General features: G+C 41.4%; 2 protein-coding genes and 1 long non-coding RNA gene across 5 annotated transcripts in view; 2 read left to right on the top strand and 1 right to left on the bottom strand.

The window, feature by feature from the left end:
• The window catches only part of arfgap1 (ADP-ribosylation factor GTPase activating protein 1), a 55580-nt gene extending 37664 nt beyond the window's left edge, over positions 1–17916 (bottom strand). For 2 of the 3 annotated variants that reach the window (XM_068000512.1, XM_068000513.1), the window contains exon 1: positions 17595–17613. The gene's annotated coding sequence lies outside the window, so the exon portion shown is untranslated. Of the gene's footprint in view, positions 1–17594; positions 17614–17897 lie in introns of those variants that run through there. The other variant, XM_068000511.1, reaches the window with a different exon arrangement.
• LOC137335246 (uncharacterized) overlaps positions 16996–27909 on the top strand; it is a 109949-nt gene continuing 99035 nt past the window's right edge. Inside the window, exons 1-2 of the long non-coding RNA XR_010966375.1 lie at positions 16996–17802; positions 25318–25415. This is a non-coding gene — a long non-coding RNA (uncharacterized lncRNA). The remainder of the gene's footprint in view (positions 17803–25317; positions 25416–27909) is intronic.
• Positions 18087–20304, top strand: rh50 (Rh50-like protein). The gene has a single exon (XM_068000507.1). It carries the CDS (start codon positions 18192–18194, stop codon positions 19620–19622), a length of 1431 nt encoding a protein of 476 aa, XP_067856608.1. The 5' UTR covers positions 18087–18191; the 3' UTR covers positions 19623–20304.

The following is a 27909-nucleotide window of genomic DNA, read 5'->3' as shown; positions in this document are numbered from 1 at the left end:
ATCAGTCATTGGTAATTTCCCCCCCCCACCCTGGCCAGCAACCCCTCCCCCCCCAGCACAGCCAACGGTGTTTGCTTTCTGCCTCATTTGCAACTGTGTAAAGCTTAGCTGGAAGATGCTGCAACTGCTCCAACTTGATTCCTCCCACCCCACTACTGCTGTAAAGGTCCTGGTCCACTATAGCTTTACTGGTGGAATGGCCCCAGGCTCATTCCCTCTTGCTGCTGAGGCATTGGCCTCCCTCCTGACTCAATTGGTCCTGTTCCCATTGCAGTAGAAATGGCACCTTTCTCTGGCCTTCTTGGTCAACAGTCCAGACCTGGTCTATTCAGGGTTTTTTTTCCTAGTTTGTGAGCCAGCTTTCTTCCCATGCTGCAATCTCTCCTTGAAGAGATAAACAGGAGAGAAGGAGAGGAAGAAGCAAAGAGGGAAGAGATATAGTGGAAAGAAAGAGGCAAAGGAGAGAAAGAATGTGAACCAAAAGAGGTCCGAAATAGAGAACCCGAAAAGGAGAGCAAGGGAAGAGAGAGAACTATAAAAGGAGACAGAGATAAACAGAAGTGAGGAGAGACAAGAAAAAAAGATATAAATGATGGAAAATAAATGAGAGGCAGAGAATTTCATGCTTTGCTTCAATTACTGCAATGAAATCCTTCACATCCACCTGAACAGGCACATGGGGTCTCGATTTAATGTCTCATTGGAAAGATAATGCAGCCCTCTCTTATTACTGAGGGTACCCAGTGATGATATGTGCAAAGTATCCATAGAGGAATGCTGCTAGGTGGAAGTGTGCACAGATATCCAGTGAGAAGTGCTGCTGGGTGGATGTGTGCACAGATATCCAGTGAGAAGTGCTGCTGGGTGGATGTGTGCACAGATATCCAGTGAGGAATGCGGCTGGGTGGATGTGTGCACAGATATCCAGTGAGGAATGCTGCTGGGTGGATGTGTGCACAGATATCCAGTGAGGAATGCGGCTGGGTGGATGTGTGCACAGATATCCAGTGAGGAATGCTGCTGGGTGGCTATGTGTACAAGGTATTTGGGGATGTAGGCTGCTGTGTGGATATGTATACAAGGTACCTGGGAATATGTGCTGGGTGGATGTGTGTGCAGGGTATCCAGTGATCTGTGCTGTTAGATGGATGTGTGTGTGTGTAAGATATGCTTCCTCTGTTAAGAATAATGGATCCTGTCACATTGAACATGTTGTATTATCTATCCTTCATGGAAAAATTCTTGCAGAAAAATGATTCAACATGGAACATCGTCAATGGCTCTCCAAAAGGAGGAGGTACTGGAACATGTTAGAAAGTTCCCTCAGAGGATAGCTGAGTTTGGCGGAATGTCTTATGTTCAGTGTCGTTTGGATGGTGATGAGAGAGGGCCCTTCCACTCAGCTGGAAAGTCTTTAACACAGCATGGAAAAGTGTCACACACTACATTTAAGTTTTGCAAAGAAAGTTGGATACAAATTAATGGGTTATTGAATTATCTCCTTAAGGGCACTACGCTCTATGGTCTGTTTCCTTGAACACACTCTGAGACCAAAATTGACTGTTGGTGGAAAACTGTCTATTTGGTCGAAGATGCCCCATGATCTGTCTAGAATTTGTTGGGTTTGCAACACAACACATCAAGGACTATCTCTTGCAGACTAATACATTCTATGGTCCACTACTGTTCTGGGTATGCAATAATGCATAATGGAACTATTGCAAAAGCAAAAGGGAGATCTAGTCCCTTTTTTGTGCAATAATTGAACATGTCTGTACTTTTGCCTTATTGATTAAAATAGACTAAGATCAAACAATGACTTGATTCAGCTCTGCCTGTATGACTGTAAAATGTTTTTTTGAAGATCTATCTCACACAAACTTCTTGTTTTGCTGTATCATGCACAAATTATATTTATGATCTAGTTCAAAATAATCAAAGAACAAAGGATGAAATTATTTTTGAAATGAAAAAAATCAAAGAACAAACGATGTCTGCTGCAAAATGTAATATATATATTGTTAACTATATTATGTATTCCAACAACTTTCATTTATATAGCACCTTTAACACAGAAAAATGTCCCAAGGTGCTTCAGAGGCATAATCAAAAAATGGATACTGAGACAAAAAAGGAAATATTAGGAGGGGTGAACAAAAGCTTAGTCAAAGAGGTGGTTTAAGGAGGGTCTTAAAAGAGGAGAGGGAGATGGAGAGGTAGTGAAGCTTAGGGAGTGAATTCCAGAGTATTGGGGCCTAGTTAGCTGCATTGGTGGGGCAAAGGGAGTGGGAGCAGCATAAGAGGCCAGAGTCAGAGGAAGGGAGAGTTTGAGAGAGGATTTTAGGGCTGGAGGAGTTTAGAGATAGGATGGAGTGAGACCATGAAGAGGTTTAAACATAAGGATGAGAATTTTAAATTGGAGATGTTGAGGAATGGGAGCCAATGTAAGTCAGTGAGCACAGGAATGATGGTTGAGCAGGACTTGGTGCAAGATAGAACACAAGCAGCAGAGTTTTGGATGAGCTGTAGTTTATAAGAGGGTGGAGGATGGGAGGCCAGACAGGAAAGCATATGGAACTGTTGAATCGAGAGGTGAGAAAGACGTGGATGAAGGTTTCAGCTGTAGATGGGCTGAGGCCGAGGCATGCTGTATTACGGAGATAGAAGTAGGCAGTCTTTGTGATGGAAAAAAGGATGTGGGGTTGAAAGCTCAGCTCGGGGTCAAATAGATAGCACGGGTATGGAGTTTGTGGTGGGGACTGAAGTGATGGCTTCAGTTTTTCCAATGTTTAACTGGGGGGAATTGTGGTTCATCCAAGACTTGACGTTGGACAATGGTCTGACAACACCGAGGCAATGGAGGGGTAGAGCCGGGTGTTGTGAGCTTACATGTGGAATCTGACCCCATATCTGATTTATCCTTGCATTCAAACAACTTGCATTTATATAGCACCTTTAACATAGTAAAATGACCCACCGCATTTCACAAGGGGGATTGGATACTTTGGGAGAAGAGTTAGGAGGGGTGCCATATGAGGTAGGTTTTAACAACACTTTTTTGAAGGTGTGCAAGGTTATGGTATAACAGCTGATGGTTCTGCCATTGATGCTTAAGGATCATTAAAGTCAGTTTTTATTGTCGATATAAAAACCTGGGTTTATCTGGATATTTTTCAGGTTCTATTTTTAATGCTGACAAGCAGGGTGAAAAATTGGAACCCAACAGGTCAATCAAGATAAGTATTTATTGGAGCATTACTAAAACTTTTTTGAAAAACTGCAAAGTGCTAATAGAAAATGGCACAATTAAGCTAAATGACAACCCACAATTATTTACAGGTTCATAGGTACCATTTTTATAGGTCTCAATGGCAATTCCAAAAGCTCTGGCAAGTGTGTGCTCACCTAAAGACAGAGACAACATGGAAATCATATTTGTACTTACATATTTCACAGTAAAGTGGCACAAATTATGAAACCTAAAAATGTTTTTAAAATATTAATACATATCCAAAGATGGCATAAAGTGGAGGGGGGGAGGCAACAGCAGGGTTAATCACTGATTTGTTTCTAATCATCATGAAGTTAGTGAATACAAATAAAGGACAGCAGAAGACACATAAGTAATTAAGACTTTCATTTCTACCTGAATGGACCCCTTAAAAAAAAGCCTCTATTTCTTTAGTGCAGAAAATCAAGCCCAGAGATGCACGTCCATCACATTTGTAATGCCAGCATGGAATGTACAGTATGCAGCATGTGTGCTGACATAACACATGTGATGCACACACATCCCAGACCCATTTTAGGTAGGAAAACAGCAGGAAGTTTTGGGGTGAGTTTTAGACAAATTCAGTTTTTACCAATCCACCACCTGAAAACAAGATGGGAATTCAGGATGAAAAATGGTTTTAAAAAAACACAATTTTAAAAGATCCTTACTGATGGTAGTGGAGAGGGAAGGGGAGAGAGCCACAGTAGTTCAGAACTGGAAGTAGATTATGTGACCTGGGAGGAGGAGATACCAGGGATAGGGTGGAGTGAGACAACATATTTATATATAAAAAGAGAGGATTTTGACATCTTTGAGAACCAGTGGAGGTCAATGAGGACGGGAGCGATGGGAACCATGAAATGGTGCAGGTGGTGAAGGATCAGATGAGTTGAAGTTGTGTATGTTGGAGTTCAGGAGGCCAGGAAGGAAAGTGTAAGAGATGTCAAACCTGTGTGGATCAGTTGGCTGGGGTGACTTAGGGATGGAAGTGGCAGGAGATGGAATAGGCACTCCTGATGATAGAACCATCCCTGTAAAATGTCCCTCAATATATTGCGCCTTTTTACAGCACTATTTCTGATACAAATCTATTAAATTTGGCTCCGAAATTTACAATCACCTTGAATATCTGCTGGGGTTCTCCAGCAGAAGAGCGGCAGAACCTCTGGAGAAATGGCTACAAAACGACTGTTCACTCTGTTTCTCCAGGACTTCCACTGAATTTGTGATGGGAGATCAGGGAAACCTCATAGAAATTATACCCCAAGGTATTTTCCTCTGTTTTTCAGCTTTAAACTGGTTACCAAAAGTTTTCTTTTCCAATTAAATTGATTTACCTTGTGAAGTCTCCAATCAGTGGAAGGTCTATTTATTTTAATAAATCAATTTTAAAGAATCAACAATTGACACAATTGTAAATGATTTAGCTGCACTAAATTAATCAGGACATTTTGTACTTTGTTAAATCTGCTATTCTGTGTCATGTCTGCTATCAGTCTGCTGTTAATGATAATGCAATTTAGCTGCATTCAATTGAACCGAGCAGTTTGCACCTTGTTAAATTTACTATTTAGTAGTGTCCGCTATTGACTTTTTTTGGGGGGTAGCTAGCTTTCTCACACAAGACACATTAACAGACTCCAAACCAAGCCATTGACAAATCCATGCAAGTAGAGTTTTTGTTTACTGATAGAGTAGAAGAGCAGAGAGGCTATGGGGTTCAAATGTATAAATCTTTATAAGTGGGAGGATAAGGAAACAAAGCTGTAAAAAAAAAAGCTTCTCGATTTTATAAACAGAGGACAAGGTATGAAAGCAAAGAGGTAATGCTAAACTATACAAATCATTGGTTAGACTGCAGTTAGAATATTGTGACCAGTTTTCGGTGTTCTACTTTGGGAAAGATGTCACTGCCATAGAGCAGGTACAGAAGAAATTTACTAAGATGATAGCAGGGATGAGAGGCTTTAGTTATGATGAGAGACTAGACAAAATGGGGCTCTTCGCTAGAACTGAAAAGGTTAAGAGCTCTAACAGAAATGTTCAAAATGATGAGCAGTTTTGACAAAGTAAATAGGAAAAGCTATTTCCACTAATCAGTGAGCCAGTAACTAGAAGGCATAAATTTAACATTGTCATCAAAAGAATAGAGAGAGGTTAGAAGATTTTGTTCTTGGGCAGAGGGCTGTTAGTGCCTTCCATATGCTCTCAGAAACAGTGGGGGAAGCAGAATCTACTATAACTTTTAATGGGGCAGTGGATAAATATTTGAGGGAAAAAAAGGGTGTGAAGAAATGGGACCAAGTGGATAGTTGTCTCACAGCCTGTGCAGGCATGATGGACCAAATAGCCTCCTTATGTGCTGGTAAATTCAATAATGAACACAGGTACAGAAATAGGCCATTCATCCACTTAATAATTAAAACACCTCAAATCTCCTCTGTTTAATGAAAATAGCACCAATTTTTCAAGTCTTTCTTCATATTTGTATTTCCTGATACCAGAAGCATTCTAGTACATCTGCACTATACCCTCTCTATTACCTCAACATTCTATCCAAATCATTGATGTACCAATAGTCCTGGACAGAATCCTGTGGGACACTACTACTCACTTCCAACCACTCTGAGAAACTGCCCTTAACTCCTACTCTCTGTTTCGTCCCTTCTAAGCAGTTTCAATCCAATTTGCTGCCAATTCCAAACCCCATAATGTTCTCTAGTTGTATCCTGTGTGATACCTTGTCAAAAGTATCTGAAAGGCCATGTACACCACATTTTCCCCCTCCACCATATCTGTCATCTCCTCAAGTGTTTATCAAGCACAGTTTTCCTTCGTGAAATCCATGTTGGCTGCTTCTAATTATGTTCTCTTCATCTAGATATTTAATCATTTTAAAGGTTACCAAATTTTCCCTACCCACAGATGCTAAACTAAGTGACCTGGAATTACTCAGGTTGGCTTTCTCCCTTTTTTGATAGTGGGTATTACATTAGCTATTCTCCACTCCCCTGGCACACATCCACTCTCCAGAGGGCTCTGAAATATAATTTCTAGGGCCTCTGCTATTTTTTCCACCATTTTCCTCAGGATCCTTGGATGTATCCCATCAGGTTCCAGTACTTTGTCCTCTTCTAGCATAATTAATTTCTCTTCTTTTTATTTATTATATCATTCAGCTCACTTTTGATGAATTCAGGACTTATCTCCTCCCCAAAATTCTTCTTAGTTGATGATGATGACCATCTCACTCCATTAACCTCTGGAACTCCTTCCCCTTCTGTCAATTTCACCCCCTTCATCATACACCAACTCAGAGACTGTTGCCAATGTAGATGAGGATATTTCACCAGTTGACTCACAAAGCACAAGATAGCTGGAAGAACAGGGAATGGAAAAGGAACCCCCTCCACCACCACCACCATTCCCTAGCACAGGCTACAGAGATGGCTTCCTTTGACTGAGGAGAAAGCAGACACAGATCCCATGGATCAAAAGAAAAATACTGTGGATGCTGGAAATCTGAAATAAAAGCAGAAAATGCTGGAGAAAGGAAGACATATCGGAAGCAATGGTGCAGACGGTGGTATTGTCAGAACAGATGCAACGGAGTGGAGAAACTGAGAGAAGGGAATAGAGTAGGGAAAATGCTGGAGAAGTGAGTGGAATGACTCCACTCACTTCCTCCAAATAAAAGGTGTTGCTATGGGAACCCATATGGGTTCCAGCCATGCCTGTTTTTTTGTGGGATACGTGGAACATTCCTTGTTCCAGTCCTGCTCAGGTTCCCTCCCGCACCTCTTTTTCTGGTACATTGATGGCTGTATCAGTGCCGTTTCCTGCTCTGGCCCTGAACTAGAAAATTTCATCAACTTTGCTCCCAATTTCCACCCTTCCCTTGCCTTCACATGGTCCATCTTCGACTCTTCCCTTCCCTTCCCTTCCTCAACTTCTCTAGCTCCATTTCTGGGGATAGGATGTCAACCAATATCTGTTATTAGTCCACCACTCCCACAGCTACCTTGATTACACTTCCTCCCACCCCGCTTCCTGTAAGGACTCTATTCCCTTCTCCCAATTTCTCCGTCTCCGTCACATCTGTTCCGACGATACCACCTTCCGCACCAGTGCTTCCAATATGTCTTCCTTTTTCCTCAACCATGGATTCCGCCCCCCCCAACTGTGGTTGATAGGGCTCTCGACCATGTCCGTCCTATTTCCCGCACTTCTGCCCTCACCCATTTCCTTCCCTCCCAGAACCATGATTGAGTTCCCCTTTTCATCTCCTTCCATCCCACCAGCCTTCACATTCAATGTATCATCCTCCACCATTTCCGTCACCTCCAGCACGATTCCACCACCAAACACATCTTCCCCTTCCCTTTCAGCATTCCAAAGGGACCATTCCCTCCGCGACACCCTAGTCCACCCTTCCATCAACCCCAACACCCACTCTCCTCCCCATGGTACCTTCCCATGAAAGTGCAGGAGATGCAACACCTGCCCTTTCGCCTTCTCCCTTCCCACCGTCCAGGGCTCCAAACACTCCTTCCATTATTTGTACTTTTTTCATTTTAGTATACTGTATCCGCTGCACACAATGCAGTCTCCTCTACATTGGGGAGACCAAACGCAGACTGGGTGATCGCTTTGATGAACACCCCGTTCTGTCTGCAAGCGTGACCCTGACCTGCCGGTCGCTTGCCATTTTAATTCCTCTTCCCACTCCCACTCTGACCTCTCTGTCCTCAGCCTCTTACGCTGTTCCAATGAAGCTCAACGTAAGCTCGAGGAACAGCACCTCATCTTTCGTTTAGGCACTTTACAACCTTTTGGGCTCAACGTTGATTTCAATAACTTCAGATCATAACCACTGCTCCCATTTTTTCGGTCAGCTAGTGCAGGTAATGGTTTTGCTCCTGCCATTTACAGCTACTCCTGATCAATCTTTTGTTTCTTAACTTGTCCCATTACCATCTTCCTTGCTTTGCCACCATCATCCCTTTTGTCGTTTAATCATTTGTGCCCTCTACCCTATCACAGACCTTCCCTGTTGTTCTTTCCTCCCCACCCCTCCCTTCCCCCCCCCCCCCCCCACTTTCCCTGGCTCTGTACTTGTTGAAAAACTGTTAAATCTTTACTTCTTCCAGTTCTGAGGAAAGGTCTTCGACCTGAAACGTTAACTCTGTTTCTTTCTCCACAGATGCTGCCTGACTTGCTGAGCTTCTCCAGCATTTTCTGTTTTTATCTCAGCTCCCATGGATCCTGCTATGAAAATAAGGAATAAAAACAGAAAATGCTGGAAATAATCAGCAGTTCTGGCACCGCCTGTGGAGCGAGAAACAGAGTTAACCTTTCAGGTCAATGACCTTTCCTCAGAACTGGAAGAAGTAAAGATTTAACAGTTTTTCAGCAAGTACAGAGTCAGGGAAAGTGGTGAAGTCAAAGGAGAAGTTGTTCAATGTAAGAACAAGATCAGCTAGGTGGAGGAGGTTGGTGGCAGATGGGGACTGGTTGGGCCTGCATTCAAAGAAGAAGTGGAGGGCCCGCAGGCCGTCCTGGTGGGGGATGTAGGTGCAGAGGGACTGGACACTCATGGTGAAAAGGAGGCGTTAAGGTCGGGAAACTGTAAATTGTTAAAGTGGCGGAGGGCATTGGAAGAGTCACATATGTAAGTCGGAAGAGACTGGACAAGGGGAGAAAAAGAGTCGAGATAAGAAGAAATAAGTTCCGTGGGACAAGAACAGGCTGAAATGATGGGTCTACTAGGGCAGTTCTGTTTGTGGATCTTGAGAAGGAGGTAGAAGCGGGTTATGCAGGGTTGAGGGACAATGAGGTTGGAGGCCATGAGGGGGAAGATCTCCAGAGGAGATGAGGTCAGTGACGGTCTGGGAAACGATGGTTTGATGTTTGGCAGTGGGGTCATGGTCCAGAGGGAGGTAGGAGGAGATGTCGGAGAGTTGGCGTTCAGCTTTAGCAAGGTAAAGGTCTGTTTACCAAACAACAACAGCGCCGCCCTTGTCAGCAGGTTTAATGACAATGTCAGGGTTGGACCTGAGAGAACGGAGTGCTGCAAGTTCAGAGAGAGGTAGATTAGAATAAGTGAGGGGAGTAGAGAAAGTGAGACGGCCGATATCACGCCAGCAGTTCCCAATCAAAAGATCAAGAAAGTGTAAGAGGCCAGAGGGAGGAGTCCAGGTGGAACAAGAATTCTGAAGACGGGAGAAAGGGAGGAAGGTTCTCCTGTGGGGGGGTAAGATTCCTGGCCAAAAAAGTGGGCGTGGAGGCAAAGGAAGAAGAGCTCAGCATCCTATCGAGCTCTAAATTCATTGAGATGGAGGCGCATGGGGATGAAGCTGAGGCCTTTGCTGAGGACTTATCGTTCGGAGTCAGAGAGGGGAAGGTCAGAGGGGATAGTGAATACACGACAAAGGGTGAGATTGGAAGGAGGGGTGGGGTCAGAGGAAAGTGAAGGGGAAGAAGGATCAGGAGGGGCATTGGTATCCAAGAGTGGTTGAAGCTTGCGGTCCTCGACACCGGAAAGGAAGAAAAAAAAAATTTTGTTCAAGTGTCGGATAGGTGAAGGATGAAATGGAACTGCGGACCAGGACAACTCTGAAATAGTGCTGCTGAAGAGGGAGGTCGAGAGCGAGCATGTGGCAGTGCATGGCCACAAGGATGTTCACTGAACATCACAACTATGTGCAGGTACTCAAGTCACTTTCCCAGATGTGCAGCAGATGACACGGGTCACAACAGAATCCACTGCCGCCATATGCAGCAACATCGGGGAAGCTGTTTCTTCATATCAGATGTTAAATGGATCATGTGGCAGCTTCACTGGAGTATGTGACTGTCCTCCACACCCCCACCCCCTTGCAGAAGCCCAGGATAAGCCAGTGCCTCCTCGTCCTGCAGGACATGCTTGAGAAAGGCTTGCATTATGACTTTCAGACACTTGAGGCTGGCTTGCAGGGGTCACTCTCTTGGAATTTCAAATCCGGTGAAAACCACTAGGTTTACTTTCCACTGATCAATGGACATCCTGAACCTGGGCCCAGTACCAGTGGCATGGCTGGAGTCAACTGACACGAGGCTACTATTTCTCAGAATAGCAGCATATGCCAGGACCTTAGCCTAGTTCCTCAGAGGCTATTTGAAAGAGCACGTAGGATGCAGAGCCAAATGTTGCACAAAAGACAAAGCCCACACAGGTCTCAGCTGCCGTGAAGTGAAGGCCATCTCAGTTCCAAGAACCTTTTGTACCAAACCAACAGCCAACTACCTCTCACGACACCGGTCCTCAGGTGGCACCTAGATACAGCATCGAAATAGAAGATAGAAAAGCATCTCTAGGCACCCAGGGAAACGCAGCAATAAGAAGTAGGTTTGAACATTTTTGATAAAATAAATATGATGTTGCACTTTGATTTGGCTTTGTTGTTTGATGAGCACAAGGTATCATGAGGTCTGGTTGGGGTGTTACAATATTTTTATTAATGGGGGCCTAGAGTACATGTTTAGATGTGGAATGATTGTAGTTGGCAGAAAGGCTAGGGCTATATAATTGTGTAAAGTTTCAAAGGGTACAACTTCAATCCAAGGAGAATGTATAACTCATAATGTCATAAGAGCAGCAGAAAGAATTTCCACCTGAACCAGAAATTTCACTGGAATGAAAATGGGATGTAAACCTGACAGAAACAAGTCCCCCTTAAAATGTGACATTCGAAATTGGGATGAACCTGCACCACATCCCTGTCTTGCCAACAACGATGCAGATTTTTTGTCCCCACAATTGCAGTCTAGAACACCGATGGTATGTTTGTGTCAAACAGAATCTTATTGCTCAGCCTCAGAAGGACAGTGCCCAGACAAGCTGATGGTTCTGGGCACTGATTTCCAATATCACTACTATTCTTCCCACCTTCAAGTAGAGCTGCTTTTAGGAACTTAGCATGAATACAGTCCATGCCTGCAGGTCTACTATTAGCTAGACAATGCAGAATGCCCCCATTGAAGTGGTTCATTAAGGCCTCCAGCTTTTCCAACCTGCATGCACGTGGACCTTTACTATGGCTTGTGGCTCAGATGCCAACTCTGTGTAGTGCTATCTCCAGACCATGAGGATGCCCTTGTGGGTTTCTTGACGAACACTGGACGTGTTGGTCAGTTTACAAATAATAGACATGGTAGATATAGATGTCAGCCAAGCAAGATTCATAATCTAAGTTATTCATTTGTCCAATTCATATTGAGCCAAATTTTCCTCCCTTTGAATCATTTTAAATCTATTTTAGCATTTCCCTTTTCAAGCTGCTAATATATGTATATAGGTTCAAGTGTAGAAAGGAAGCAATGGAATAAAATTGTGCTGTGTGACATTGGTATACAAATGCATTAGTACAAACTTCCTCTGTTGGTTATGTTAACAAAGGATTAACCTATTTTTTAAAATGGGTAAACTTTGCTAAAATAGTGGACAATGGAATGTCATGTGAACGTGTCAACACTTTCTTATGCTGATATTGCAGTGTGATTGCACTCTTGTAAACAATTTTACAACACCAAGTTATAGTCCAGCAATTTTATTTTAAATTCACAAGCTTTCGGAGGCTTCCTCCTCCTGACGAAGGAGGAAGCCTCCGAAAGCTTGTGAATTTAAAATAAAATTGCTGGACTATAACTTGGTGTTGTAAAATTGTTTACAATTGTCAACCCCAGTCCATCACCGGCATCTCCACATCATGATTGCACTCTATAAGTGTCCAGTTTACAAGCCAGAAATTAAGACTGTGGCTTTTGATGACATTGAAAATGGCTCAAGCTTTACTTGTTATTGATGATGCCATCAGTTTTTCAATTCAGATATCACCTTGAATTTCACTGTCATAGACATCTTGTGTTTTATGCATTTATTAACCAAATAAATATAAATTTAGTAGTAAATGCTACTTACTCCCATTAACCAAAAAATTGTAAGTCCCAAATTTTTGATACTGATGACAATTTCCTCTTATTTAAAAGTCGTAGTACACACAGGTGTCTTCACTATGACGGGCGCCACAATTTAAATAAAAACAGAAAATTCTAGAACTAAACACCATCTGTAAAGGTTTTGGTTTTGAATGTAGAATCTTGCCAGACATATTATTTACACAAGCTACAAAACTGCATCAAGTTAAAAATAAATCAAACTAAATGAAACTGTTTTCACTTTGAAAGTTTTCCATTAGAACGACAAGTGAGCAAGAATTGGGCAACAGATATATTCCTTATAAATATTTCACTTGTGTATTTCTGAGAATAGAATACAAAATGGGTAATTGGTTATTCACTTAACAGGAAAATACCTTATTTAAATTATTTGCTGTTTGGTATTTTTACAGATGTTTGTCCTTCAGTCAAAACCACATAACTTAAAGAGGAAATTATAAGCTTCTTCATTTTCCTTAGGCAATGCGTCTCCACATATAATACTGTCATTGCTTTCTTAAAACCAGATATGAAATATACTATATTATTTTAACTTGTTGGATCCCATTAATAGTTACCCAATTAACCACACTGCTACAAGAGAAAAACTACTGAAAGTATGGAAATACAACAAGAGATCAAACAATAACTTGAGTATGCCCCAGAATTCTGCAATTACCTTCAGTGTTATCATTCATGGTTTCTTTTTATTTCTGTTGATACAAAAGTTCTCAACCTTTCTGGTATTTGAAACTGTTTCTGTTATCAACCATGAAGCTTTCCTTTTCAACAATTGAATCCCCAGTCAATGTTTAATCATCTAAACTATCTGAACACGTCCATTGAACCAGAGCAGTTTTTGGTCTCAAAGGTCACTATTGTTCAATGATGAAAAGAATATATGACTAGTTGACAAGTTACTTTAAGAATTGCAAGCCCAAATGGATCTGTACACGTACAGAGTAGATGTTTTCAAATGATCTAAATGTGAATTAGGACAGAGAATTATCCAATGATTATACAGAATTAAAGTGCAGGCAATTTTGGATGATTCTGATTCAATTCTGAATGATTTGAAATGATTTGCACAATCTACAGCAGTTTCACTGCCCATGAATTCACTCCAAAATCAAAAAACATATCATGCGTACATAAATTGTCACACCTATACAACAACATATGTAGTGATGCCATTATATTCTGATACTGAAGTATATATCTATGAATAAGTGGGTTTGAAACTTTGCTTTAATTCTGCATTAGTGTCAAATGGATACAATCAATACAACAACTTGTATTTATATAGCGCCTTTAACATAGTAAAACATCCCAAGGCACTTCACAGGAGCGTAATCAGACAAAAATTGACACCAAGCCAAAGAGGGAGATATTAGGACAAATGACCAAAAGCTAGGTCAAAGAGGTAGGTTTTAAGGAGCATCATAAGGGAGGAGAGACGAAGGGAGGGAATTCCAGATCTTACGCCTCGACGGCTGAAAGCAAGGCTGCCAATGGTGGGGCGAAGGAAGTGGGGTTGCACAAGAGGCCAGAGTTGGAGGAACACAGAATTCTCGAAGGGTTGTAGGACTGGAGAAGGTTACAGAGATAGGGAGTGGCGAGGTCATGGAGTGATTTGAACACCAGGATGAAAATTTTAAAATCGACATATTGTTGGACCAGGAGCCAATGTAGATCAGTGAGAACAGGGGTGATGGGTGAATGGGATTTGGTGTGATTTAGGATACGGGCAACAGAATTTTGGATGAGCTTAAGTTTATGGAGGGTGGAAGAGAGGAGGACTACCAGGAGAGCATTGGAATAGTCGAGTCTGGAGGTAACAAAAGTATGGATGAGGGTTTCAGCAGCAGATGAGCTGAGGCATGGATGGAGACGGACGATATTACAGAGGTAGAAGTAGGCGGTCTTCGTGATGGAGAGGCTATGGGGTCAAAAGGTCAGCTCTGGGTCAAATAGGATGCCGAGGTTACGAACAGTCTGGTTCAGCTTGAGACAGAGGCCACGAAGAGGGATGCAATATGGGGCAGTGATCCATATTTCATCCCTCTTAACTTTTGTGGCACCTTTACAATATTCATTGTTTGAATAAATAAGGGAAGATCATCATCAGACCCCCAAAAACTTAGACCAGTATTCTTATTGTCAATTATATTGAAGCTGAAGGAAACTATAGAGAATGAAAAGTTGTTCCATTGCCTCAGTCATAACAATTTACCATCTGTTCATCATAATTAGGCTTCAAACCAAATCAGTTGACTTGTGACACTTTCTACTCAAAGTCTAGGAGTAATTCTTTTAATGCCTAGTGTGGAGTTAGAGCAATAATTTTCAACATTTCTGAATATAGAATGGCTTCCAGCTTCATTAGGAATTAGTTCTTGCTCTATTGGTGGCTTGGTGAGTTTATCCAGTATGGAGCTGTGCCATGCAGACCAGAAGGAGCCCAGGTTTGATCCCTGATCTGCACTAAATTAGTGGATCTTAGCCAGGACACAGTAAGGTGTTACAATAGTTCTCAACTCCCCTGGTTTAGGGAAGGGGAAATTGCCTGGGTCTCCAATCTTGATCACTATTCAGTGACCTCTGCTGGAAGTGTGCACGTCTGAACATTGAATGGGCTTAACTGTAATGACTCCATAGTAAAATAATCTGTTGCTACTATAAAAGCTCACACAAGCTTGACGACCACATGGGTGAGGAACTAGAGAACCATGCATTAATATGGTGCCTTTAATGTAGAAGTACATCCTAAGGAACTTAACAGAGGGAGGAATAGAAAGCAAGCTTTTATGGGAGAGCTAAGAGGCAACCAAAGGCTTGGTCAAAGAGGTGAGTTTTCAGGGTGCATTTAAAGGCAGACAGAGAAGTGAAAAGATTTAGGGACGGAGTTCCAGAAACTAGCTCATTCAAGTGCAGTATTGAGGGAATGCTGCATTGTAAGAGCTGCTCTCTTTTGGAAGAGACATTAAAGCACCATGCAGATGAAAGATGCCTTACCATTATTCAAAAAAGAAAGTAGGGAGTTCTCCCTATTCTCTGGCTACCATTTTTCCCTCAACCATCACTATCAAAAACAGATTAATTGGTCATTCCCTCATTCGCTGTTTGTAAAATAATTGAAGGCTCTGTCACCAACGGTAAAATAAATAATTAAATTGCATTTATATAGCACCATATCACATCCTCAGATTGTCCAAAGGCACTTCATGGTTTATGAATTACTTTTGAAGTGCAGTCACTGTTGTTATATAGGCAAATGAAGTAGCCAATTTGTGCACAGCAAAGCCCTACATCTCATCCAAAGGACAGCACCTCCTACAATGCAGCGCTCCCTCAATATTGCACTAACATTTCATCTTAGTTTATGTGTTTATAGCCTGGAGTGGGTCTTGAACCCACAGCTTTCTGATTCAGCAGTAAGAATGCCACCAATTGAGCCAAACTGAAGCTCAGTAGGAGCAGAAGGAGGAATGGAGGAACAGAAAGCTAGTCATAAACCTGGAGAGGATTTTAAATTGATGGTTTTGGAGGTGCCAGTGCAAGTCAGCGAGGATGGAGGTAATCGGCAAGCAGAACTTAGTTCAGGATAAGATGTGGGCTGCTGACTTTTGGATAAGTTGAAGTTTGTGGAAGGTGGCGATCAGGTAGCTGATGAGGAGAAATCAAGTCTACAGGTGAAGAAAGTGTGGAGAAGAGTTTTGACAGCAGTTGGGATTAAGTAATGGCAGAGGGAGATGATGTTGCAAAAGTGGAAGCAAGTAGTTTTGGTGATGGTAGGCTATATAGGCTAATTTTTCAAACATTTATTTCCAGCATGGAGTCTAACCCGCCATTTAATTAATGGCTGTAAAATTATGAAGAGCCCACCCACAATTTCAAGCTATGTACCCATGACACCTGAGGCTCCGCAACAAAAGTGCGCAATTGGAAGATCAGTCTTGTGGGGTTTGAAACTGATATCTAGGTTGAACAGGATGATGAAGTTTTGCATAGTCTGGTTCACTTGAGTGAGTGTCCAGGGAGAGGGATGGAGTTATTGGCAGGGAGGAGAGTTTTTGGTTGGGACAGAAAACCAAAGCTGCAGTCTTCCCTGTCTTCAGTTGGAGGAAATTCTGGCTCATCCACATCTTAATGTCAGACAGGTAATCTAACAGGACAGAAATGATTGGTCTAGAAAAGTGATGGAGAGGTACAGCTAGATGTTGTCAGCATACATATAGAAGCTGACCCTTTATCAATGGAATGCTGAGGAGTAGCAAGTAGATGAGAATGAGGAGGGGGATGTGCAAGGATAGGGAACTCTGGAGGTGATAATATGGGAGCAGGGGGAAAAGTCATTGCTGGAATACCCCAGCAAGGAGTCAACACCTGTGGAACAAGAGAGAGAATAAAGTGGGCGGTACTTCAGAACTGTGAAACTGCATATATGACTACCTCGGAGAATGTAAATTTCAGGACTACGTGAAAAGTGGTTAGCTCTTCACTGTAGCCTGTACAGAGTGACTCCTGAACTAAAAATCAGGTAATGCCCAAACCACAGCAGTCAGGGTGCCAGGAACACATGCCAGCCCTCCATGTTTATGCCAGTGGCCAGAAAAAGGCAATAACTCAGTAGAGAAAGATTGAAAGCACGTGTTTGCTCAGTACCAGTAGTAAGTTCCCTTCACTTAAGATACTCAGCAGGTTGACTTTGTACTCAGCTGATCTACGCTGGGCTGGTGAATGAAGCTGGCAAAACTGCTGGAAGAGCAGGAATCGTCAAGAAAACTCAAACTTGTCACTGTTGCAAATCTCAGCATTCCACGGTGTCTATAACTGAGCAGCGATGGCTGCAGAAAAGAAACATCCCCCATTTCTAGACTCAGTGACGTCCTGAAGATCAGTAGACTTGATAAGGATCGTCTGCTCCATGCAAAAGGCCTCCCCTCCCCCCACCCCCTGTAGCATTGCTGGTTTTTCAGTCCACTGTAAGATTCTAACCAGCGCAGCAGCACAAGAACTGCTAGCACTTAAGCCAGATCCTGTTTATGTCAGGAACACGAGCCACCGCTGCACCTCAGCATTCTACACCAGAGCAGAAAGTCTGCAAGAAATAGCAGAGACAGACTTTTATATACCACCTCTGCAATTCTCCCCAGTGTTATCACATGACATTCTTTTCATTGCGACCTGAGGTCAGTTTTAACATGCGTTAGGTGATGGGAAACCTGGAACCTGTCTGTTAATATACCACTGCACTTTCAACAACTCTTGCAGTGCTCCAAGTAAGCACCAGCGACAAATTCCGGAGACATCGGACCTTACTATAGTCAACTTTAGCTGTCACCTGGTACCAAGCATTTCGACTTATCCCGGCGTTTAAATCCCATTGATTAAAATCGACCACAAAGATTGGTGAGGCGCAAACTTGCACGGAGGAACTGCGTAGACTACCCATGAGCACGGGTCTTCCACAATCCGGTTCAGACCGCTGCTGCGTCCTGTGGATCTTGTGGAAAACGATTGCCCTGGAAATAGGAAACAGTCTGCCACCGGTATGTAACGGAGTAGAAGTAATTGCAAATCCGTTTGGAAAAGTAGTTTGTGAATTAGGGTCCATTACAAGCAAAAGTATTGCACAAGACTCAACTCGAGATTTGGTCTGCGATCCCTCTTTAGAAAGTAATTGCCGGAGGACCTGACCAGAAATGCAAATAATTTATTATGTATACTTCTTACCTAACAAAAGATAAGCGGATGCCGTGAATGATCAAAGTTCAAGTCACGTGCTCCTTTCGATATATAAAAGTGCAGTTTCAGGTGGCCTTACTAGCCAGTTAGCGCTAGGAGTGGAAGACACGATCCTGGTACAAAGTGACCAGTCCAAAGCAGCTAAACCGCTGCAAAGTCCGTGGAGTTTTTACGGTGTAAGCTCAGGTGGGAGATGTCCGCTATACGCTGCCGGCTGCCCTTTCTTGTAATATTCCTGGAAGGAATTTTACTTGTGCTGATCGCACTATTTGTGACTTATGATGAACATTCTAATGCTGCAGCCCAGAGCAATGAGACAGATCACAACCATAACCAACTATATGCAATCTTCCCAGTCTTTCAAGATATCCAGGTGATGATTTTTGTGGGCTTTGGGCTTCTCATGGGCTTCCTCAAGAAGTACGGTTACGGAGGGATTGCCTTCAATTTTATGATAGCGGTGTTTTCCGTCCAGTGGGCCCTGCTAGTACAGGGCTGGTTCTATCACTTCCACCACGGCAAGATTCACATCGGGGTTTACAACCTGCTGACCGCTGAAACGGCCTGCGCCACTGTCATGATCTCATTTGGAGCCGTGCTCGGCAAAACCAGCCCAGTGCAGATCCTTATTTTAGCTCTGCTGGAAGTGCCAATATTTACTGCAACCGAGTGGGTTATTATGGAGCTGCTAAAAATCAAGGACGTCGGAGGGTCTATAACCATCCACTTGTTTGCTTGTTATTTTGGTCTAAGTGTTACCACGGTGCTGTACAGACCCGGTTTAAAAGATGGGCACAAGGACGAAGGGGCAGACTATAACTCGGACAAGCTGGCTATGCTGGGGACCTTGTTACTGTGGGTCTTCTGGCCAAGTTTTAATTCTGTCTTCGCATCGTCTGGAGACGGCCAGCACAGGGCTGTGATTCACACTTACATCGGGCTCAGCTCGTGTACCCTCACCACCTTTGCCATATCCAGCCTGTTGGACAAACGAGGCAAGATTAACATCGCTCACATCCAGAACGCTGCCCTGGCAGGCGGGGTGGCAGTGGGCTCTGCAGCAGACATGATGGTCACTCCAGCCGGGGCATTCACCTTGGGGTGCATCGCCTCCGTGCTCTGCACCGTAGGATTTAAATACTTGACTCCTTTTCTGGCTAAAAAGCTCAAAATCCAAGACGTGTGCGGAATCAACAACTTGCACGGAATTCCCGGCTTTATAGGGGCGATTGCTGGCATTGCCACTATCCTATTAACAGCCGATGAGAGCTACGGCCACGGTTTGTATGACACCTTCCCAGAGAGAGCCCCCAAGGAAGGGGACAGGAGGCTGGCCGAATTGGTCCGGGTGCTCCCGCGGCTGAAAGCTGGAAGTGGTCGGAGCGCTTGGGATCAGGCACAGTACCAGGCGGCAGCTATTGGGGTCTGTTTGGGCATCGCCGTCCTAGGAGGGACCGTCACTGGTTTCATATTAAAATTACCCTTTCTGGCTCAGCCTAAAGACGAGTATTGTTTCAATGACGACCCTTACTTTGAAGTACCAGAAGTGGAAGAGAAAGAAGAATTTGAATTTGCCAATAAAAACAACGCCAACAATAACCAGCGCCTTAAACTTCCTGTTTGATTCTAACTTCACTTTTGTATGCCCGAGAATCGTGTCTTACATCAGTTTTCAGGATATGCCAGCAATAGAAAGACATCTTGTGGTTAGCATATTTTATGTTAATTGTCCAATACTTTACCAGATACACTTATTAAAGAGAAGCCTTTAACCTGAATTGAGTTGAAAATTACTGTTTTTGGATCGCAGAACGCCCTATCTTATAAGTGATTGATTGAAAATCAGGATGTGCTCACTCCTCCAAACACATTCACAACTCCTGCATATTCTTATCTGAGCTTTACAATAAAACATTACTCGGAATGTGAATGAGAAAATGTTTCTCATACTTGTTTAAAAATGATTACTGTATTTTTTCACCTACAACATAGGACGAATGAGATACAAATTCACAAGTCTGGGGTACCTGCCTTGTAACATACAGTGACATGCTAATCATTAATATGAGTCTCAGTGCTACCAGCCAGGTCAACTCTACACAGATGAGCCATTCAGCCAGTACTTGTGTAAGAGTGAGTTTCCATTTTTCCTTTTTATAAGTCAGTAACTGATTGCTCTTTAAATGCACACTATAAGAATTTAATGGAGACTTTTAGACAAGATAAAATTTAAAGAATTTTATTTACTATGGTTAAGGTAATGAATAGTTTTAAGAAATTCAAATAAAGTTGTTCAAACACAATGATCCAGAGTGTTCAGTAATTTCCTGTTGTACAGTGTTTCCAGCAACTTTTTTCTATACCAATTCCATTCCATTTTTTTACCCAAATATATATTTTTGCCAATGTTTTCCCCTTTTCTCCCCTCTCCCTCCCCCAAAAAGGTGCAGTTCCATGGGACCTTCTAGTACATTCCACAAATAACCATTCTTAATGTGTGAGCTTAGATAATGAATGTTGGCAGGTTATTCAACTGCAGGGGGGAGGGGAGCTCACATCTATGCCGGATCCTGTCATAATATCGAAGTGAGACCATTCAGCCCATTCATATCTCAGCCCCCCCCCCCCACACACACACACACACCCCCATCAAATACATTTTCCAGCAGGAGTCACTGAATAGCTAAGCAGCAGGAACACTACCCAATTTTCCTTCCTAGCCCATGGGTACTGAGGCCAGTCATAGAACCCCAATGACTCCCTGGCTGATATCAGCTAACTCAGCACAGACTGGAAGCAAAACTGGTGCCTTCTGGTGTTTACAAATCAGGTTTACATTGCCTTTGGCAACTGAACCGTCAGGGAGAGCTTTCCTTCACTTTTTAATCTATTTTTCATCGGCCTCTGTTTGCCTTTAAGTCCTGAAGCTTTTACTTCCAGTCCCTTATTTTTGTGACCTTTAGTTCCTTTCTGAAGGTTACCAACAATTGTAGCAAAACAAGTCTAAAGTATAGGTCAGTTCATTTGCCTACTGATTATGGTTGACCTTTCATTCTTACCTTCTTTAATTTCTTCAGTTAACATAGTTTTCTTTCACAGTAGTAATTCTTCTTTGATCCGCTTCACTAATTTAAATTCAAGTCAGCTATTTTTCCTTATTCTGTCCTCACGTTCACTGTTTTTTCCTAGCTGTCTCAATACTGTGTCATTCTATTGTGACTTTTTCTATTTATTAAGAATACTTCCTCTTACTTGGCACATTTTCCTTTAGTTTCTTTTCCTCTGTGATTCAGTTGCTTTTCTTCCCTATCTCTGTACCCCTCTTGCTCTGTTCTTCCATTTCGAGATTTTCTTATGTCTTCTTAAATTTTTCGTTAGTAAGCACTGTTCATTGTTTCAACTTTTCCTTTTCAGTTGTGGTTTTCTCAATTATTCTTAAGCTCTTATCCTTGATTCATTTTTTTTAGTTCTTCTACATCGTTACGAGAGAGCTTAATCCCTCTCCCCTTACACTTCCTCTCCTGAAGGTGGTACCGAGGCACAGGCAGCAGCCTCCAGTTCCTTGCCCAATTAACCACTCTTCATTTATATGCCAGGAGAGAGTGTTGATCAGCTATTCACAGAATCACCATACCTGAGCTCAATCCTGTCCTTATGAAGCTTTTAGACACACACAGACTTCCCAGCAGGAATCATTCAATAGCAAACAGGAGCAGGAACTTTGGCTAATTTTTCACCTTCTTAGCTCAGGGACCCTGGATCTAATTGTAGCACTCCCACTACTGCTCCTGCTGAGATCAGTTAATTCAACAGAATCAGAAATTGAAACTCCACATGGAGCTATCTAATTCCATTTCTCTTCTTCTATAACCTCTAATTTTTTTCTCCTTCACAAGTTTATTTAATTCCTTTTTGAATGCTGCGATTGATTTAGCTTCAACAATCATTTGAGGTAATGCATTCCATATTCTAATAACCTTTCATATGAAAATATATTCTTCTAACTTCTATCCTTCAAATCATAACTTTACTTCCCTTTGTTACTGACACAGAAATATTTTTTTATTATTTCTCCTCTCAAACTCTTTCAAAACTTTGAACATTTAACCTTCTCTGCTCCAGTGAATCCAGCCCTAGATTTTGAAATCTCTCCTCATAACTATATCTTCTCATCCTAGTGAATCCACATTGAACCTTTTCCACAGCTCCAGGACACTTTCTAATCTAGACCCTTTGAGCAATGGAGCCTTATTGTTTTCTTTTATGAATCTTCTAGGACTTGTACCCAAACCACTCTCCTTTTTATTTAACCCTTCCAGGCTCCTGTCCAAAAAGCATTGGAGTTCTGGTTCCTCTTTCCCTTTCTATGCCAAACGTTCATTCTCTTTTGCCTTTTCTCCTCACTATCTTCCAACAGACCTGCCACCTAGCACCAAAATAACATGGCTGCTCATTCTTTGGGTCTTATTCCTCCTGCACTCAATATTCACAATTTTAGCCAAAACCAAAATTTCACCTCCACTCTTACTAAGTGATCACATATGAGCTGCTAGCATCCAATTTACAAACATGATGCCTGAATGCAAAAATGGAAATGGTAGTGTTCCTGGGCTCTCAGCTTAATCAAACTTCCATGGCATTAGAGTGCCCTTATTGTTTTGCTAGAAGTCAAAGATGATAGACTCTATTATGTATGATCACAATCAAATCCACATTGCTTACAGGGCCCAAACATATATGACATTTTGTTGCTCCAATCAGAAAAAATATATACTATAATGAGTACCATTTTACATGAAACTCAGATATAATCATATATGAGTACACATTATACACAGAATTCTTTTTACAAAACTGGACATTGAAGTGATTTTCGGGTATAGCATGCACTATTTTACATTTTTATATGCAAATATGCGTTATACGCAAAATTGTTTAGTGAAAAGTTTCTGCTATATGTATGTGCATATTAGAAGCAAATATATTACAGTAATCCTGTTTGATGGTCCATCCATCACAGTATGTGGATTCAAGTTGTAGTAGCAGGTAATACCAGTTAAGAGTTTGAGAATGAAATACAGTTGGATCAGAACAGAAGAAGATCCAACTGCCTACTTATTAGTGGGTTGAGTGGTAACTTCATAGCTTGAACAACAGTGGCAAGGATTCAAACAAAGTTCTATCCCACGATGTGTTTAGTCAATTTCCAAGTCCATTCCCAACATTAGCCTACATTATTGGACATTTACTTCCCCACATTTTCTCCAACCGTTCTCTAGAACTCCTGCAACCCACTTGTGAAGCCTCACTGGTGTAAGCTAGATCTGATAAATCTATTTTTGCTGATCTATTGTTGCAGGTTGTGACATTAAAATTTGTAGAGCACATTGTATTCCTATTCCTCTTTCCGATACTCCCTCTTCAAGTCATATCGCAAGGCATATTTGACATGCTTTGAGATCGACATATTCATGAGCAAAAATAATTCTAAAATGGGAGAACAATTCTTCCTCTTTTTTTCCTTTTGGATTGTAACAGTGATCTTTGTTAAATCACTTAGTTGCTGATGTTAATCTATTGAGATGGGAGACAAAGCTTCCACAGATCATAGAATAATCATTCATCTATTGACTTACTGTAAATGATTAAAAAGAGAAGTTTTAGACAAATACTAATAATACAGCATGTTGTAATTATTTGGTAATATGGGCACTGCACAGAAGAAGCCCAGTTAAAATTGTTCTTTTAACCAGTCCTAATCTGTACTCTACACTGAATGAGATTGCAACAAATACCAGTGACTATAAAAATATCTTAGTATTTGTTCATAGATTGTTCATCAGTTTAAATATGATTACTTTGTACTTCAGATGATATCTCCTTAAATGAAAGAAGATCTATGATCTTCAAAGAAAATGTTCTCAAAGATTTTTTTTTAAACAAATTTGAATCCAGTGGATTGGGGTTGGGAAGGTCTCAAAATGCAAACTTTGAAACATTGGAATGTTTTTAATCAGACGGTGTGTCTAAAAAAATTCTACAGTGTTGATGTTTGATTTGGCAATTTGTTTACAACATCTGTAAGTGGGCCAAGTTCGAACAAGCACTATTAATGTCTATTATGGGAATACTAATTACTAATGGTTTAATTGGAGTGCAAGGTTTACTCCAAAGTTCAAGTTACTCTACCTTTCGTAATTTGTTATTTCCATAATCCTTCCATTGCCCTTTGCAGAAGCTGACCCATTTACACCTCAAATATTTAAGATTACAACAGTGCTGGGATAAATAAACTAATAAACATACATTAATTAGATAGACTATAGTATCATAGTGCATTGTAACTATAATCATGGATAGGTTATCTTGCACTAATTTCTGTGGGATGTTTGTTCCTGGAAATGCTCTATCCACATTGGATTTGGGGCTAGGGCAAGAAGCTCAGTTGCCCCACTTGTCTGCCATCTGTCTCCGTTTTCCTGACTCTATCCAACAATGTTTTTTTCAGGTTTGCTTAGATGAAAGTATTTGCAGAAGGGCCTAGAGAGCATTTTTAATATAATCCACAATGCCCATAATATGTTATATTACAGTAGAAGTATTAAACGATAGATATTGGGGAGTTACAGAGACGTGAGAAGGTGGAGTGCCCCTTTTAGGAGAGAGATTTTGACTGCATGGGACAGGTAGTATATATGTACGTTTTGAAATGTTTGAAAATCCAGCCACAACGTGTAGAACCATAGAGAAATCCTATCAGTTTCTTGCTGGTGAGCCATAGCTGAAAAGTCTATTATAGGTCACTAGATTGCCGCACTGAAAAAAGGGAAGCTACCGAGTTTGTCCTCCACAATGAAGAGTGGTGCAACTTCGGGGAGGTTGGAGTGGGGGGGGGGGGGGGGGGTGTTGAGAACTGTTGGACAAAGAGTCAAGTTGTTTTCTTAGTGGGCCAAAGATTTTATTTCATTGATTCTGTATCACAAACAGGACACTAGTATTCGGTGCGGCTATTGCACTCTAATTACAACTCCACTCCAGTTTATCTGTTGGAGAGTACTGGAACAAGCAACTGCTAATGCCCCAAAAGACAAATGGTGTATAATCAATGCTGTGTGATACACTGATGGCAATGGTCATGTATTTAAAAGAACATCTTAAAATAGACCTTTATCTTCATATCAGCTTTTGTAAAACTTTAAAATTAATAAAAATATATAAACATAATATATTTATTAATGACATAAAAGATACTTTATACGTATTGCTATTATATTCTGGCACAAGACTGAGGTTCTAAAATAATTCTTGTTATAAACCAGAACAAGTTACAAAGCCTCTTGCATGGGCGGGCGGTTCATTCCGAAAATCTCGCCGAACCCGACCAACAAGCAGTCGCAACGTCGGCCCGGTATAGCAAGTAAGATAGCAGAGATTGAGAGAAATTGTTATTTTCCTCCTAACAACATATATCTGCAATATTGCTTTCAATCTAGTAATGATTTTTTAATGTTTATAAAAGATAATCTTTTTCATTATGATAGAAGGCGAAATGTTAAACCTGTTTTGTTGGACAAACCAATTCAAATGCGATATTGTTTTCTATCGATGAATACTTTGGTTATATATTTAAAGGAATCTCCTCTCTCAAAGAAAGTTTGATTATTTTCTTATCCTCACAAATAGCGAATAAACAGATATTCTTTTAAGATAATTTTGGGAAAAGGAACATGTGCTATGGTAATCTAAGTTCTGTTCAAGAAAATGCAGTTCAATAAACTGAATGGACATAGAATTACTAAGAAATTAGCTATTTACATTTGTAAGTGATAATAAGTTTGTTCAACAATAACAACAACTTGCATTTATATAGCGCCTTTAACATAGTAAAAGGCCCCAAGGCGCTTCACAGGAGCGATTATCAAACAAAATTTAACACCAAGTCACATAAGCAGATATTAGGACTGGTTACCAAAAGCTTGATCAAAGAGATAGGTTTTAAAGAGCATCTTAAAAGGAGGAGATATAAGCGCAGAGGTTTAGGCAGGGAATTCCAGAGCTTAGGGCCTAGGCAGCTGAAAGTACAGCTACCAATGGTGGAGTGAAAAAAATCGGGGATGTGCAAGAGGCCAGAATTGGAGGAATCCAGAGGTCTTGGAAGGTTGTAGGCCTGGTGGAGGTTATAGAGATAGGGAGGGGCAAGGCCACGAAGGGATTTGAAAACAAGGATGAGAATTTTAAAATCAAGGCATCGCAGGACCAGGAGCCAATGTAGATCAGCAAGCTCAGGGGTGAAGGGTGAATGGGATGTGGTGTGAGTTAGGGCACCAGAGTTTTGGATGAGCTCAAGTTTACAGAGGGTGCAAGGTTGGAAGCCGGCCAGGAGAACATTGGAATAGTCGAGTCCAGAGGTAACAAAGGCATGGAATATTCAATCATCTAACAATGTCATTTAGTTGCCATTGTGTAGCTTCAGAATGTGATTTTATTTATCGTGGTTGAAAATACACCCATAGTAACAATCATAAAAAGCTTTGTATCTAGCACATCCGTTATATTTTAGGTGTCACACTTTTTGGCATATGCAAAGTATGTATCACATTTACCCCCATTTGCATCAAATATCATATTCATAAAACAACAAGAAATCACAATTGGACAAGTAGGAAATCTATCAATGAACAAGTGGCAAGTAGGTATGAAAACTATCAAAAATAGTCAGCAGTCCATAAACAGCTACTAATAAAACAATTAATGAAATTGCCCAAAATATTTTTGAAGTCCTTTTGGTCACCATCTTTATTTGTCAGTGCCTCAAGGACATTTTACAGTTCGTAACATAATAAACACATAAAATATTTACATAATTCACAATAAAATCAATAAAGTTACACATAAACTTCTACTTGGTCCAACAGTTACCATAAGCATACCCCATTGGACTTCATAAATATGCAGAACGCTATGTCTTGACTCCAGGCCAAACACAGGTCCGCTCCAGGTTTCACCTAGTAGTGGTCCTGCATTTCCTTAAACAGTGTAACCTGCAAGTTATGGCAAAATTTACGCCAATCTTGTCACTGGTAACACGCCGAAATTTCCTGAGAATCTCATTAGCTTATGCTGGAACATAAAAACCAAAGTAAAACAAGCAGAAATCAGTGTGAACAATCAGGGCCTGAGGAAAGTGCACAATTTACACCATATTCCTTTTATGTATGAAAATTAAAAGTTTGAAGCCTTCGAACCATCCTTTATGCACATTAGGCACACATGTTTAAGAATATGCAATCGTGAAAGCTTTTCAATTTTTAATATTACTCATTTTGATACTGTCAAAATGCATTCAAAGATCACAAAAATACATTGTGGGTCTCAGTGAGGAGAAATTTTTAAAAGTTGCTTAAAAAATCGCCATTAAACTTCAGAAATATGACTTTGGATCCTCTTGCGCCTAACATTTTTGGGGTAAATGTAGCAAATTCACGTTCTCTGGTTTTTTGCATGGGGCAGAGCTATGTTAATGTGCAACGGAGGGTTTTGGCAGAGGTTTCATTGAATCGACACAAGAAAATGGAGGAAATTTGGGTGGAGTGTAAAAATAGGCACAAGTCACTTACACCTGAATATCCTTGATCTTTTGCACCAAAAATCGGCATTACACCATACTAAGGCTGTTGTTACAGGGCAAGATTGCAGGAAATTCCAGACCATAATATTTAAAACAGCCATGCCCTTAGAATTGTGCCAAAGAACAGAAGTACAACTCCCAGGAGTCACTGCAGGGCCTACCCTCCAGCATAATACATGCACACATTTTACCAAACCAAAAGATGCTCCTTGGAGTAATATTTTCCCCACCTGCCCACACTTAGTTCCAGTATGCTACTTTACTGTGGAAGCACACATCAGTG

The sequence above is a fragment of the Heptranchias perlo genome, chromosome 19 (genome assembly GCF_035084215.1).
Source record: "Heptranchias perlo isolate sHepPer1 chromosome 19, sHepPer1.hap1, whole genome shotgun sequence".
Classification (NCBI taxonomy): Eukaryota; Metazoa; Chordata; class Chondrichthyes; order Hexanchiformes; family Hexanchidae; genus Heptranchias; species Heptranchias perlo.
Note: the sequence above shows the minus strand (reverse complement) of the source record. Positions and strands in the feature narration are given on the sequence as shown.